This window comes from Lissotriton helveticus, chromosome 3_2, assembly GCF_964261635.1.
Source record: "Lissotriton helveticus chromosome 3_2, aLisHel1.1, whole genome shotgun sequence".
Taxonomy (NCBI): Eukaryota; Metazoa; Chordata; class Amphibia; order Caudata; family Salamandridae; genus Lissotriton; species Lissotriton helveticus.
In genome coordinates, this window is record NC_136062.1 from 264,618,516 (window position 1) to 264,634,789 (window position 16,274).

The 16,274-nt window shown below is 51.7% G+C and overlaps 1 protein-coding gene across 1 annotated transcript in view; it reads right to left on the reverse strand.

Annotated features, from left to right (window-relative positions):
• ADAM10 (ADAM metallopeptidase domain 10) overlaps positions 1–16,274 on the reverse strand; it is a 536,961-nt gene that overhangs the window by 257,066 nt on the left and 263,621 nt on the right. The window contains exon 4 of the mRNA XM_078685166.1: positions 1,703–1,861. Coding sequence (XP_078541292.1) covers positions 1,703–1,861 — 159 coding nt within the window. The remainder of the gene's footprint in view (positions 1–1,702; positions 1,862–16,274) is intronic.

Below are 16,274 nucleotides of genomic sequence, written 5' to 3' on the forward strand. Positions count from 1 at the left end.
AATAGTCCAGCCCGAACTGCCAGGCCATCCCTGGACTGGAAACAAGCATCCAAGGTCCAGTTCGGGCTTTCAGCCTTCATCAGGCAGGATAGCTTGACTCCAGTGGCATGGAGAGCATGAGACCCACGTCTGGGCATACCCGTCCCACCCGGGGTGACAAATGCAAAAAGATCAATTGATGGACAGAATGAAGAACATTGTCATACATTCACCCCAGTACAGAGATCTGGGCCTACATCCATTGTTTTTTTTCTCCCCATGCCATTCCAGTTTAGACCCAGCATCTGGCAAAACAAAATAGACAAAAAAATGTTTAAAAAATGTCTAAAGGAGTGGGGCATAGGGCGACATGCACGAGGGGTGAGACATCAATGAAAAAACAGGCAAAAAAAATTAAAACCGAGAAGGCAGGGTTGGAGTAGGCAGCAAACATGGGAGGGAGAAAAGCACATGAATTCCCCCAGGGTTTAAAGAAAACGAAAAAATAGTTCCCTGACTGCAACAGTAGAAGAATACAAGTCATCCAATCACAGCACTTTGCAAACTAAATGCTGCTTGACTTCCCACAGGAATAGGGGAAAAGTCAAAATTTCAAAAGGAGACAAACGAGATAGACAACGCAGTCATCCGATCATGACCCCACTCCATGCATATTGAAGACAATAGATTTGGCCAACACACGGCTAAATCAGTCTCAAGGAGAGACCTAAAGAGGAAATGGCTGTTGGGACCTGCTCAGTTCCCAGGTACCTCAATAATAAATAACCCACTCATTAAACTTTTAGCCACGTCTGGCCTATATGTTGCAATTAAGTATTACATACTTCAAATGAAGCACTAAGGAATACTTCAAACAAATTAATGGCCTACTTATCAAATCGTGAAACTTTCAATCTGGTGTGTAATAGGAAACAGTAAACAAACATGGAACAACCGCAGATTTGAAGTATTGTTAAGTATAAACCGTAACGTAAAGAACCCCAAAACGAATGTTTCACATTAGTCGTCTGCATGAAAGATGGTAACCTGAGCCATATTTCAGGATGCAAAACAGATTAAGATGCAAAAATCAGCATTTTGTCACAGCAGTCCAACCACAAAAGCATTTGAAATAAATGCACAATAATTCAAGAGTTGTTGTTACACCAGCAAACAAAAGCAGTACACATAACATTTGTGTTTTACTCTGCAAAACACATTACAATGGATCACTGCTACTCTGTAAAGCCCCCAAAACGAATATTTTCTAATTGTTCTAAACATTTTCTTTTTTGCAATCTCCCATGACAATTCTCCCATAACAACATACCTGTGTGAGTGTATCAGTTAAAGATAAAGAAAATGAAACAAAGAACTAGCTAGGTCACCTTTAACTAAACCATCCTGCAGAAAGACGGAAACACTCCACAATTCAAATGTAACCTCCACATTTGTACTATAGTTGGACATTGATACCTAATTTAGAACGCTTTCTTTAATACCATGGGTGATCCTGTTGAAAAGGTTGTAACCCTCCCCCAAACTCCTCCGTGGGATGCCATCACAGGTTAATGAGGCGAACTGTTAACTACTCAATATACAGATTGTTTCAAATGTAAAATTTATTTAAATCCCTAGCACGTTTCAGAAATAAAGCTAGTAGGATTTTAGAATCTAAAATGGCTGCACCAGTTCTTTCTTGTATAAAGATAAATGTACTTACTGATATCATCTTCATGATAGATAACAGAGTGAAATGGAAGGGCTTTATCCCCAATATATCGCTCTGATGGTTCAACATAAAAGGTACCCCGCTGGGTTTGAATAAATCCTTCAAATCGTCCGTCAACAACTGATCCATGGCTGAAGCTTCCTTTTTCACCTATTGAAGAAAACACAGTTGATAAGTAAATTATATTTTAGTAGCAATTAAAATATTCATTGGATTTCTCCATTACAAAACAAATATCAAATTTTCAATTTTCCTAAAAAACTGTTGTTTACACTTTGACTGAACTCTTCATCTGAGAGCACCTAACCTGTGTCCTTAAAACAAGAAGTTATGGGTATGCAAATAAAAGAACTATGAGCTAAAAAGATCTATTTTGTATGTTATAAGGTTCACAGAAAAGCCCCTTTTTAGGTCTCGGCTAGCGTAGGCTGCGTTTGCGCAGTCTCGCTCGCGAGATCTTATGTCTCTAGTATTGGGGCTTGAACCCGCCCCCCTAAACGGCGGACAGCCATTAGAGAAGAGATCTCTCTGACGTTGTGTTTTTAATGTAAGCCCCGTCCTTTTCGGATTGAGGGGCGTGTTTTTTTTGTTTCTTTCTCTCAGAGGGAAGAAAGAAAAAACACGCCCCCCATGTCAAAAAAGGACGGGGGCTTACAGCGAAAACACAACGTCATGGCGAGTGCTTGCTCCGTTCCTCCCGCAGCCCCGTCCCTTAACAAGCTAAGATGGCGGCTGCTGCCCTCTATGCTGCATTGGTCCGTTAGAACCGTTTGGTGATTCACTGCATTTTAAACCACAGATGCTCTTAGTGTAAAGAACCTAAAGCAAATCCATATTGATTTTTCCACTGACTGTCTGTTATTGGTGCTTTCGCGATGGATTTTCCATGCAAGTACAAAAATTACGGCAAATCGGACTACACACTGTTATCGAGGTGTTCGCAGCCAATCAGGTTAGTTTAAGCATGTTTTATGTAGCAGCCCAAGATTGATTCCAGCAATCCTAACTGCACCATTGGCTAGGAGACCTTTGGCCAATTGTTAATTGGCTGCATTGCCGCAGAGAGTGCAATCAGCTGAAACAACAATCAAGTGCTGAAGCCGGAGCAATGCCCTCTGTTCACAGTATGTAGCACAGTGTGTACCTGCTGCACTTGTATGTCTTCCTACAGTTGACGGGTTTAGATGGCAATGCAAAAACACATTGACTGAGTACTCTTCAAAGAAAGCTATGGATGGCTTTTGTAACATGCTGACTTGTAATTTTTTCTCATGTGTCACTACTGTTCCTATTGTGAAGCGCTCTGACACCTTCGGGTAAAGTCTGCGCTATATAATAAGCACAATAAATAAAAATAGGTCTGACTGACCTCAGACGCGCAGGTCCAGTGGCACAATCTGTAGCCTGGAAACACCCAGCCTATATTTTCGTCAAGTGTGCGTCATCCTGGCCCCGCCTACCTCCTGCTGCTCCCTTAGATCTCTGCGAGTCCCTGCTGTCTGCTCCGGTCAGCTCAGGCTGCTGTGCGAGAAGTTCCTCCTGGACGGTCCCCCGCAGCTCCTAGTGGACTGTCACCTGGCTCGCTCTGTTCCAACGGTCCCAGTCTGCCCTGCGCTGGTTCAAGTGCGGTGAGTGTGACGCTCAGAGGGGGCTGCCCTAGTTCTCCTTTCTCGGGATGGAGCCTGTGTGTCCTACCGTCGCCCCCCAGACTTCCCAACCCATCATCATCTGTGTATAAACAGTTGCTCCTTGTAAATTTAGGTCGTTTATGTGTAGAGTACATAGAAATAAAAGTACGCCTGTGCCGTTGACTGGGAAGCGTTATTATCGTTCCTCTGTACGCGGCACTTGTAGCGCACCCGCTATAAATCCAGTCTGCTCTAGGTCTTTACCATTCAGTGGAAAATAAAATTACTCTTCGTGAAAATGTTGAGTTTTGCCAGATGTGATAACGAGTAAAATACCGACATGTTTCATTTCTTCCTTGGACATCACAAAGTGGGCCCTTGTTGAAATTAATATTCTCTGTTATTGATTAAGTGACTGTTCATTATGGTGTGATCTCCCAGAGGCTGAGCGAAGAGTAGGTGATATCTCCCAGTGGGGTGATCCAGAGATGGGTTAGGCACGGCACTGCTGCCAGATGTAAAATGAAACCTTTTAAAGAAGTTTTGCTGCCAGTCTGCAGATTTAATAATATTGCAGTGGTATAGCAAAGTATATAGATATTCCTAATTTTTGACGTTCAGGGACGCTCTCATGGTAGAACTTCGATAATTCGAAGTTACCGCTTTTAGCCCTTTTTAGGTCTTGGGGGGGGGGGGGCTCTGTGCGTGTGTGTGTGTGGGGGTCGTTTGCTGTGTGTGTTCCTGCTGCCGTTGGGAGACCAATTTTACTACTTGCGGAACCCGCTTCGCGGATCCCGCTGCGCTGTTGCCGCCACCGGAGCCCAGGAGTCACAGGAGCCAGCTGGGTGAGAGAGCGTGCGACAGGGCTGCGAGCGAAGGAACCGGGACTCGCTTCCCAGGAGTCCCGGCAATCCTCCGGCCTATCACCTGGCCCGCTCTCCCTGACCGCCCCGCCCAGCTCACCTTTTTAAAAATCCCCGCCTCCTATTGACATTGGGGTCGTTTGCTGTGTGTGTTCCTGCTGCCGTTGGGAGACCAATTTTACTACTTGCGGAACCCGCTTCGCGGGTCCCGCTGCGCTGTTGCCGCCACCGGAGCCCAGGAGTCACAGGAGCCAGCTGGGTGAGAGAGCGTGCGACAGGGCTGCGAGCGAAGGAACCGGGACTCGCTTCCCAGGAGTCCCGGCAATCCTCCGGCCTATCACCTGGCCCGCTCTCCCTGACCGCCCCGCCCAGCTCACCTTTTTAAAAATCCCCGCCTCCTATTGACATTGGGGTCGTTTGCTGTGTGTGTTCCTGCTGCCGTTGGGAGACCAATTTTACTACTTGCGGAACCCGCTTCGCGGGTCCCGCTGCGCTGTTGCCGCCACCGGAGCCCAGGAGTCACAGGAGCCAGCTGGGTGAGAGAGCGTGCGACAGGGCTGCGAGCGAAGGAACCGGGACTCGCTTTCCCAGGAGTCCCGGCAATCCTCCGGCCTATCACCTGGCCCGCTCTCCCGGACCGCCCCGCCCAGCTTATTCCAGCCTTAGGCCCATATAAACCTTTGTAACCCGCTGCGCGGGAGCGCCCGGGGCGAAGCCCGGGCAAAGGGCGGGCCCTCTGAGGCCAGAGCAGGCCGGGCTGGGCCCACTCTCTAAAACCCACTCCGTGGGCTCGTGTTACAGGTTAGTTAATGGCTACCCTACCTGATGGGGGGTCACCTGGGAAGAAGGGCAAACTTCGCAATGGGTCACTAGACAATTACTTTCCCAAGGTACTGTCCGAGGGGGAGAAGGAATTGATCATGGCTGAACGCAGGGCTGAGCGGAGGCGTTCAATCGAAAGCTTGAAAAACAGATCCTTTATTGACTCTGCGTCTGTATCCTTGTTCACCGAGGGGGACTTAATCGACCTTGGGAGGGAAACCGTTAGTCAAGAAGGCTTCCCACTTTTACTGCGTGACTGCACTTCTTCGCCTGGTATGTCCCTTGATCCTATTGTGATTGACCCCCCTACCCAGATCCCATCCCACCCTGCTGCTCCCCTGAAGCTTAAATCATTGAAATCCAAGCAACTAGTGGTTGCACAGATACACGGACCACCACCAAATAAAAAAAGGAGGAAATTAAGGGCGGGACAAGGCAAAGTTAAAATTTCCCATCTAGACTTTGGCAAAGGCCCTAAATTATCTTCACCGCATGTAAGGGCTACCATGGAAGTTGCAACTATTGTAACACCTGAGGCTTCACCAATGGTGGCTACTCCGCTTGTTGAGGTCCCCAATATAGCAGTTTTAGTTAACAGTCAGGGGCCCTTATCTACAAACTCATCGACTCCTCCTCCACCTGTAGGGGATTTCGAACTTTTACTGAGGTCTCTGTTGCTACCCGTGATTGAGAGTCTTAGGAAAGTCGAAAATAGATTGACCTTAGTAGAGGCTGCCTTAAATAGTATGGCCACGGTGACCAGGGCTCAGGGGAGTGGGGGAACACAACCAACACCTTGTACTGGGGTCTCGTCTAGCGAGACTGTAAAACCCCCAGTAGCTACCCCCTCTGCTCTACTCCAGCCGTCTAAACAGTCGTCTCAGCATCAGGGAAAGGCGGCGCCTGCTATACATAAAGAAAATCCTATATTGAACCCGATCATTTCTGTAGCTGGGACAGAAGGTGGCCCCCAAAGGCCAATGACAAAGGCTCCCCCAGTTAACAGAAGCGAGAGACAGGGGGATGGGGGACGCACCACAGGTCCTTTTACTAGGGTACCTCAAGTGGAAATTCCACCTCAAGCGGTGCCCTATGTAGTAGTCATGACCGGGGTTCCTCCATTAGCAGACAATAAGAAGGAAGGTTATGGCCAATTGAAAAATAAAATAATTCATTGGTTGAGGACATTCAGGCCTATAGCCCCAAATGTGGATGGAGATATTGTACATGTCAGAAGGATCCCGTGGTTGGGTAACACTAGGAAAGATATTGACGGGGATCTAGTGGTGGTCAATTTTAGAGACCCCCGTGCAGTGGACTACATTTTAAACTGGCCGTATGCAGGAGGAGGGAACTCTATTACACCTAGGCCCTTAACCTACTTTTACCCGAGGCCGGTTCCTTACCCCCCCAAACATAGGGAAGAGTCTTATGCCCCATGGCCCAAGCAGTTTGGTTACAATAGTACTCATCAGGTATTTGGCCAGCATCAGCTTTACCCTAATGGTCAGTCTGGTTGGTTTACGGTTCCACAGAGACATCACCTAAGCCACAATGGTGCAATGGAGCATCTTAGACCCTTCACCCCCTTAGATACTTTCAATAGGTTTTCGCAGCTTAGTGGCATGGAGGACTGCGATTGATGCTTACAGCCTATGGAGGAGGGAGGCGGTAGACATGGAGTGGATCCCCAGCATGGAGGAATTATTTGTGACAATTCCCAGGAGGTAACCATAGATGACTCTAATGTCATCCAGTCGAATATGCCTCATTTTGATGCCCCGGGTATGTCTATTGTTGTTGATTGTTCTGAACCTGACAGGCAATCTTGTTGTGTGAGTAACAGCCACCAATCTAGAGGTGTGGGAATGGAGCCGGGGGGGGTGATCACGGAAGGGTTCTCTCTAGTGCATAAGGGTCCTAGGGTAATAAACCTGATTTCCTGGAATGTAGCCGGGCTAAAAAGGAAGTTAGACATTCCTGAATGGCATGAATTCATCGAGAAGTTCGATGTCTGCCTGTTTCAAGAAACTTGGTGCTTGATACCAATCGATAAATCTGGCTACACTACCTTCTTTTCCCCAGCGATAAGTAGAGGGAAAGGTAGACCAGCAGGAGGTCTTTTAGTCTGGATAAGAACTGACCTAGATTGGGACATGGCCTCTAATGACACCCAGTGTAATGATTTAATGCACCTTTCTTCCAGGGGTCATATCGAGGGGATTAGGCTTGAACTTTTTAATGTGTACGCTAGAGGGGCTGCGGGGGATAATACTTCGGCAACCATATCGAGCCTTGATTCTGCTCTAGCTAATTGCCCTCCCACAGCCAGAATTATGGTGGGTGGCGATTTTAATTGTACGTTCGAACCTCTTCTTGGTGATGATCCACTAGGTACTGAGGAGGACGACTCCAGGTGGTCTATCCCCCCCTTGACGGTACCTCCCATCCGGAAATGGTCTGCTAGGGCAATCCAACTGAACGCCCTCACTAGGGAGCACAAATTAAGAGCCCTTAATGGCAGGACCCGGTCTGATATATCAGGTGCAATGACTTTTAACAGGCTATCGGCCCCGTCCAGAATTGACTATATTTTAATGAGTGTTAGTATGTGGATGGACCTTATTGATATGGAGGTGGTACCCACCCAGGATAGCGACCATAATCCGCTTTGCTGCAAGTTTAAATGGGGTAAAATTAAAGAGAAAGGGATGAGTGCACCGTTGAAATTAACCAAAGAGATCATCCCCTACGAAAACAATCGTAGATTGAAGTGGGACAAGGCTCAGCTAAACGCAGACCAACTAGAGACCATTAAATTTACCATCGAAGCCCTGTACAGGGACTTGGAAGCAATGGATCGGGTGGTTGCTAGCCCTCCGTGCCTTTCTTTACAACTAGATTCTGTATATAAAGGCACGATAGATCAAGTGAGTCTTTATTTCACCTCTAAAGGGAAAACCCCCAGATCAAATAGGACTCCCCCCATATCCAGCAACCCATGGTATTCAACGGACTGCAGGGGGAAGAGGAAAAGTTTGTCAGTTGCCTTGCTCTCAAGGAATCCTACTCTGGTTAGAGCGGCCAGGAGGGAGTACTTGAGAGCAATTGCTCTGGCAAAGCGCGAGTGGGAGGAGGAGCACTGGAGGGAAATAACAGACGCCGTCAGCAGGAGGGACTCGACGTTATTCTGGGATTTAATCAATAGAGCTAGGCAGGGTAAAACCCAGCCTTTAGCAACCCATATAACCAGCCTGCAATGGTTCAATCACTTCTCATCTCTGTATGGCGGCAGTGAAGATACATCTGGCCCTTTGGTTGCTTGTGGGGAGGGAAGGGATCCTGGCGGGGAGACGGAGTGCTTATTTATGGCCTCCGAAGTAGTGGCAGCAATTAAACATTTGACGCCCAAAAAGGCAGCTGGGCCGGATGGGATCCCTGGGGACCTCTTGATTGCTGAACCCCTAGCCTGGGCAAATTTAATAGCCACCATAATGAATTTGTTAGTAAAGGGACACCCCGTGCCAGATTCATGGAAGGGTGCCGAGGTGGTCACAGTGTACAAGAAGGGGGCAAGAGATGACCCTGCCAACTACAGACCGATTAGTCTGATAGACATAATCCAGAAAGTGGTTGGCAGGGTCATTATCGCCAGGGTGGGCGACTGGATGGAGGAGGAAGGCATTCTCTCTCATCTGCAGGCAGGATTTCGCCAAGGGGTGGGCACGATGGACCAGGTCTTTCGGCTGTTTGGGATCTATTGGAAGGCAGTTACCATCAAGAAGGGGAGCCTATATATGGCCTTCATAGATCTCAAGACGGCCTTCGACCTGGTCCCCCGTGCTAAACTGTGGGAGATTCTGAAAAGTTTGGGCTTTCCTGGCTCACTCTTAAGATTAATTGTAAGACTCCACGAGGGGACATACGCCAGGATCAGATGGGGTACACAGGGCCAACTGACAGATAGGGTACCTGTGAGGAGTGGAGTCCGTCAAGGGTGTGTCATGGCTCCGACTCTCTTCTCCTTGTTTGTGAATGGAGTGGTGGACCATCTGAGAGGAGAAGAGACGGATGCCCCAACCCTGGCGGGGGAAAAGATTCAGACCCTGCTCTTTGCTGACGATACCTTACTGATAGCTAAATCCCCGATAGGCCTGCACAAACTCCTGCAGCGTTTCTCCTCCTTTTGTACAGAGAGAGGCCTAACCATCAACACCACCAAAACCAAATTGATGGCCTTTTCACCCGCCAAAAATTTTAAAAACAATTTTCTGCTTAATGGGACTCCCTTGGAGTTGGTCGAGGCATTCGACTATTTAGGGGTCCGGATAAATAGCCGAATGACCTGGAAGGATCACTTAGCGAAAATGCTATTGGGCCACAAAAGAGTGTCGGGGGTGATCTTACGAGAGTACCGGGCATCAATCAGTAAACCAGTGTCCCCGGTAATGGCTATCTACGATGGCCAGATACTCCCGGCTGCATTGTACGGCTCCGAACTATGGGGGTTCGACAATGTAAATGAGCTAACCTTAGCAGAAAATAAGTTTTTGAGAGATGTGGTGGCACTCCCTGTTTCCACCCCGCTTATCCCCTTGCGGTTAGACCTTGGTAGACGTGCCCTAAAGGATATAGTGAGGCTGCGACCATTGCTTTTTTGGGTCCGCCTGAGAAGGACTAAGGAGTTGGCCAAATATGCTGAAGTACTGGACGAGCTAATTTTACTCGACTCTGGGTGTAAAATTGGCTGGTTGAAAAATTTGAGGCTACTGGTCTCCCAATTGGGTTTGAGAGATATTTGGGAGTCTCAAGCGCCCCCGCCCAAAATGGTGATCAAGAAATTATATTGGGATTGGGTTCAGGCTGAAGCATCACGTGGTATAACAGGGGGTTCACTTACAGAGTCTTTTCTGGAGTGTAAGTGTGTAAGGAAACTTGAACCCTTCCTTGACTTGATAACCAAGCCTCTAGACAGGGCCCTCTTTTTAAAATTAAGGTACGGTACCCTCCCGGTACACGAATTTACTTCAAAATGGTCCAACCAGGGCGGCCCCTTGCGATCTTGTCCTGGCTGTGCGGCCCCTAAAGAGTCCGTGGCCCATCTTCTTTTTGCCTGCCCCGCGTATAAAGTGGCGCGGATAAACTGGTTGAAACCAGTATGTAAAGGTTTGGGGATGAGGTGCCATCGCTCGGCCTTACGAGTGATTACATCGGATCTATCATCTACCCCATTGATATGCGGGGTGGCAAAGTTTTTAGGTAGTGCCTGGATTATTAGATCAAGATCTCTGGGAATGATTGCAAGGCCTCTACCAACCCAGAGTGGAGTTATTTGAAGCTGCTAATTCTGAGTGCCTGGAGTATTTTTTTTTTGTCCATGGTTTTATTAATTATGATAGTGCTCAGTCGTATTTTAAGTATGGTCAACCCTTGTTGTTGCTAGTATAATTTGATGGAATGTATTTTAAAATGTATATTGTTGTCTTTTATGGTGATCAATTTTACCGAATAAAGATTTATACACATAAATCCAGTCTGCTCTAGGTCTTTACCATTCAGTGGAAAATAAAATTACTCTTCGTGAAAATGTTGAGTTTTGCCAGATGTGATAACGAGTAAAATACCGACATGTTTCATTTCTTCCTTGGACATCACAAAGTGGGCCCTTGTTGAAATTAATATTCTCTGTTATTGATTAAGTGACTGTTCATTATGGTGTGATCTCCCAGAGGCTGAGCGAAGAGTAGGTGATATCTCCCAGTGGGGTGATCCAGAGATGGGTTAGGCACGGCACTGCTGCCAGATGTAAAATGAAACCTTTTAAAGAAGTTTTGCTGCCAGTCTGCAGATTTAATAATATTGCAGTGGTATAGCAAAGTATATAGATATTCCTAATTTTTGACGTTCAGGGACGCTCTCATGGTAGAACTTCGATAATTCGAAGTTACCGCTTTTAGCCCCTTTTTAGGTCTTGGGGGGGGCTCTGTGCGTGTGTGTGTGTGTGTGTGGGGGGGCCTCTGTGCGTGGGGGGGGGCCTCTGTGCGTGGGGGGGGGCCTCTGTGCGTGGGGGGGGGGCCTCTGTGCGTGGGGGGGGGCCTCTGTGCGTGGGGGGGGCCTCTGTGCGTGGGGGGGCCTGTGTGTGTGTGTGTGGGGGGGGCCTCTGTGTGTGTGTGTGGGGGGGGCCTCTGTGTGTGTGTGTGGGGGGGGCCTCTGTGTGTGTGTGTGGGGGGGGCCTCTGTGTGTGTGTGTGTGGGGGGGGCCTCTGTGTGTGTGTGTGTGGGGGGGCCTCTGTGTGTGTGTGTGGGGGGGGCCTCTGTGTGTGTGTGTGGGGGGGGCCTCTGTGTGTGTGTGTGGGGGGGGCCTCTGTGTGTGTGTGGGGGGGGGCCTCTGTGTGTGTGTGGGGGGAGCCTCTGTGTGTGTGTGTGGGGGGGCCTCTGTGTGTGTGTGTGGGGGGGCCTCTGTGTGTGTGTGTGGGGGGGCCTCTGTGTGTGTGTGTGGGGGGGCCTCTGTGTGGGGGGGGCCTGTGTGTGGGGGGGGCCTGTGTGTGGGGGGGGCCTGTGTGGGGGGGGGCCTCTGTGTGTGTGCGTGGGGGGGGCCTCTGTGCGTGGGGGGGGCCTGTGCGGGGGGGGCCTGTGCGGGGGGGGCCTGTGCGTGGGGGGGGCCTGTGCGGGGGGGGCCTGTGCGGGGGGGGCCTGTGCGGGGGGGGCCTGTGCGGGGGGGGCCTCTGTGTGTGTGTGCGGGGGGGGGCCTCTGTGTGTGTGTGTGGGGGGGGCCTCTGTGTGTGTGTGTGGGGGGGGCCTCTGTGTGTGTGTGTGGGGGGGGCCTCTGTGTGTGTGTGTGGGGGGGGCCTCTGTGTGTGTGTGGGGGGGGCCTGTGTGGGGGGGGGCCTGTGTGTGGGGGGGGGCCTCTGTGTGTGCGTGGGGGGGGGGCCTCTGTGTGTGTGTGGGGGGGGCCTCTGTGTGTGTGTGTGGGGGGGCCTCTGTGTGTGTGTGGGGGGGGGCCTCTGTGTGTGTGTGTGTGTGTGTGGGGGGGCCTCTGTGTGTGTGTGTGTGTGTGTGGGGGGGGCCTCTGTGTGTGTGTGTGTGTGTGTGGGGGGGGGCTCTGTGTGTGTGTGCGGGGGGGGGCCTCTGTGTGTGCGGGGGGGGGCCTCTGTGTGTGCGGGGGGGGGCCTCTGTGTGTGCGGGGGGGGGCCTCTGTGTGTGCGGGGGGGGGCCTCTGTGTGTGCGGGGGGGGGCCTCTGTGTGTGCGGGGGGGGGCCTCTGTGTGTGCGGGGGGGGGCCTCTGTGTGTGCGGGGGGGGGCCTCTGTGTGTGCGGGGGGGGCCTCTGTGTGTGCGGGGGGGGGCCTCTGTGTGTGCGGGGGGGGGCCTCTGTGTGTGCGGGGGGGGGCCTCTGTGTGTGCGGGGGGGGGCCTCTGTGTGTGCGGGGGGGGGCCTCTGTGTGTGCGGGGGGGGGCCTCTGTGTGTGCGGGGGGGGGCCTCTGTGTGTGCGGGGGGGGGCCTCTGTGTGTGCGGGGGGGGGCCTCTGTGTGTGCGGGGGGGGGCCTCTGTGTGTGCGGGGGGGGGCCTCTGTGTGTGCGGGGGGGGGCCTCTGTGTGTGCGGGGGGGGGCCTCTGTGTGTGCGGGGGGGGGCCTCTGTGTGTGCGGGGGGGGGCCTCTGTGTGTGCGGGGGGGGCCTCTGTGTGTGCGGGGGGGGCCTCTGTGTGTGCGGGGGGGGCCTCTGTGTGTGCGGGGGGGGCCTCTGTGTGTGCGGGGGGGGGCCTCTGTGTGTGCGGGGGGGGGCCTCTGTGTGTGCGGGGGGGGCCTCTGTGTGTGCGGTGGGGGCCTCTGTGTGTGCGGTGGGGGCCTCTGTGTGTGGGGGGGGCCTCTGTGTGTGGGGGGGGCCTCTGTGTGTGGGGGGGGCCTCTGTGTGTGGGGGGGGCCTCTGTGTGTGGGGGGGGCCTCTGTGTGTGGGGGGGGCCTCTGTGTGTGGGGGGGGCCTCTGTGTGTGGGGGGCCTCTGTGTGTGTGGGGGGCCTCTGTGTGTGGGGGGCCTCTGTGTGTGGGGGGCCTCTGTGTGTGGGGGGCCTCTGTGTGTGGGGGGCCTCTGTGTGTGGGGGGCCTCTGTGTGTGGGGGGCCTCTGTGTGTGGGGGGGGCTCTGTGTGTGGGGGGGGCTCTGTGTGTGGGGGGGGCTCTGTGTGTGTGGGGGGCTCTGTGTGTGTGGGGGGCTCTGTGTGTGGGGGGGGCTCTGTGTGTGGGGGGGGCTCTGTGTGTGGGGGGGGCTCTGTGTGTGTGTGGGGGGCTCTGTGTGTGTGTGGGGGGCTCTGTGTGTGTGTGGGGGGCTCTGTGTGTGTGTGGGGGGCTCTGTGTGTGTGTGGGGGGGCTCTGTGTGTGTGGGGGGCTCTGTGTGTGTGTGGGGGGGGCTCTGTGTGTGTGTGGGGGGGCTCTGTGTGTGTGTGGGGGGCTTGTTTAAAAAAAAACAAGAAATGAAAAAAATTACATTTGCAATGACAATAGCTTTAACTTTAACAAAGACGAGACCATTGCATTGTAAATTCTTGTTCTCGATGCAATGACTAAATCATGACATCTTGAAACTGTCAGTCATATCAAATTAAAATCCACCGATCATTTACATTTTCTCAACTAGATTCCTACATTTTTTCAACTTCTGGCTTCCTCTACTAATTTTCGTTAGCACAGATCTGAAACGTTTTGAGAATGTATCAGCAGGTAGAATATCCCATCTATCTAATATTTCAGACAAATCTTATAAACTATGAAACAGTGACATCATACCGATGGCAAAAAAGAAGAAAATCCATTTAATCCATGCTTCTCGTAAGATGTGACTGTACTTTCTTTTTCAGAACAAAATTTTATTGAGTTGTTGAAAAGTTGCATGACAAACACAGCGCCCCGAGAACCGGAGAAGCTGTGAGCGTTAAAATGATAATTACAGTGTAGATGATTCAAACAACTATTTAAATGAAAATAGCTACCCTACAACCCCCCTCCCCTCACCCCCCCCTAAGGCCCCCTCCCCCCCCCCCGCCCCCTGCACAGCGACTAAACAGTCCATAAGTAAAAGGCACATCAAATATCAAGTAGTGTGTATACCCCATCACCCGGGTTCAGTGTCTAAAGTTCGTTCATCAGGGTCATCCCGTGGCGGCGGTTCCAGCCACAGTCCTCTATAATCTGCCCACCTCTTCCAAATCTTATAGTGTTTCTGGGGGCAGCCCCTGGCTTCGAAAATCGGGCGCTCCAGCCCCATATAGTCCAGTCCCCTTTTCCATACTCCCAACAGGGGGGCCCTGGGGTCTTTCCAGGCTCGGGCCACAGCTCTCTTGGCCACAGTGAGGCCCAACAACAGCAAGTGTCTTTTGTAGATGTTTCCCCCTACTTGTTCAAATACATGGAGGAGGCCCAGCTGTGGCGTGGGGGGGAGTTCCCAACCTAACACCTCATCCAGGCAGTCCCACACTCCCGACCAAAACCTCTGTAGTCCACCACACAACCATGTTGTATGTAGAAATGTGCCCCTCTCTCTGCCACATCGCAAACAATCCGGGGACGCTATCATGCCCGCCATCCACAGTCGTTCCATGGTAAAGTAGGCCCTATGTAAATATTTGAACTGAATGAAGCGCAGGCGTACTGCAATGGCCGCCCCTCTCGGAGCCTCAAGTGCCTCTCTCCAGTCTTCCTCCTCAAATGCACCCAAATCATTCTCCCACTTGGCCCGCAGAGTATCCAGGGAGGTTGAACAATGTGTAACTAGTGTTTGGTAAATAGACGATATCTTCTTACTTTCCAATTCCCCCATAAATACCTTGGCCTCTAAGGGGCTAAATTCGGGCAACGAGTCAAGGCCTTGTAAGGTGGGTGTGATAGCATGTCTGAACTGTAAATAACGAAAGAACTGGGTCCTGGGCATGTCATACTCGTCCCGCATCTCCTGGAACGACTTGAGGGTCGTGCCCCTGACGACGTGGCCTATGGCCGAGATGCCAATCGCGTCCCAGCCACGGAACCCCTGTAGGGACAGCAATGCCGGTAGTTGTCCATTCTGCCACAATGGCGTTTCCCTCGTTAGCCTGTTCCACCGACCCATGCGGCGGAGTGCTCCACGCCATATATGAAACACAATTTGAGTGACCACCAGAAGCTTCTTCCTCCTAGCCGCCGAATAGAGTAGGACATGTAGCGTGTCAGGATCCATTAGGTATCTCTCTAGGGCGTAGGCCGGATCACTTTGATCCCCATACCACCACTCATTTAGTATTAATAGGTGAGAAGCTTGGTAGTAGGACAGAATGTCTGACGTTGCTAGGCCACCACAATACGTGGAAAGGAAACATGTGCGGAGCGCCACTCTCGCCACTCCCCCAGCCCAGAGAAAGTGACTGAGTGCCGAATTCACCTGCCTGAACCACTGCGGTGGAATCGGGTATGAATGGTTTTGTAATTGGTAGAAAAGACGTGGGAGGCCTACCATTTTAAATACGGCTGATCGGCCGTAGACGTTCAGGGGCATGCGGGACCACGCAGCCATGTCCGATCGGACACGCTCCCATACAGGTACGACATTGCGTGTCCAGGAGACCCCACGCATGTCTGTTAGGAACACTCCCAAATATTTAAGGCCTCCCGCCGCTTCTTGCAGTGCCGCCGCCCAGGATCCTAGGCCAAGACGCTCCCCCAGAACCCACAGCACCGACTTAACGCAGGTTTAAGTGGAGGCCCGACACCTCCCCAAAAATTCGCATGATATCGAGGACCCGTGGGCCGGATCTGTTCAGGTCTGTAAGAAAAAATAGGACATCATCCGCATAGAGTGCAATTCTATCAGAGGGTCCCGCTCTCCACTCAATGCCCCGCACCTGTGCATCGATTCGGACCCATGCCGCCAATGGTTCCATAGCCAGGGCAAATAGATAGGGCGAGAGGGGGCACCCTTGCCTGGTGTCCCGCTCTCTAGGGAAGGAATTGAACACTGCCCCAGCCACTCTCACTGACGCTGTTAGACCCGTGTACAGTAGCTGTAGGTATGATAACAAGTGGGGTCCCAGATTCAGACGAGACAGGAGTGCACGGAGATAGACCCAACTCACCGAGTCGAAGGCCCTATCTATGTCGGCCAGTAGAAGAGCCGCAGGAATTCCTGCTGCACGGGCCGCCTCCACTGCCACCTGCGCGCGCCCAATGTTGTGTCGTGTTGCCCTATGGGGCATAAATCCGGCCTGATCCGGGTGGACCAGACCAGTGATA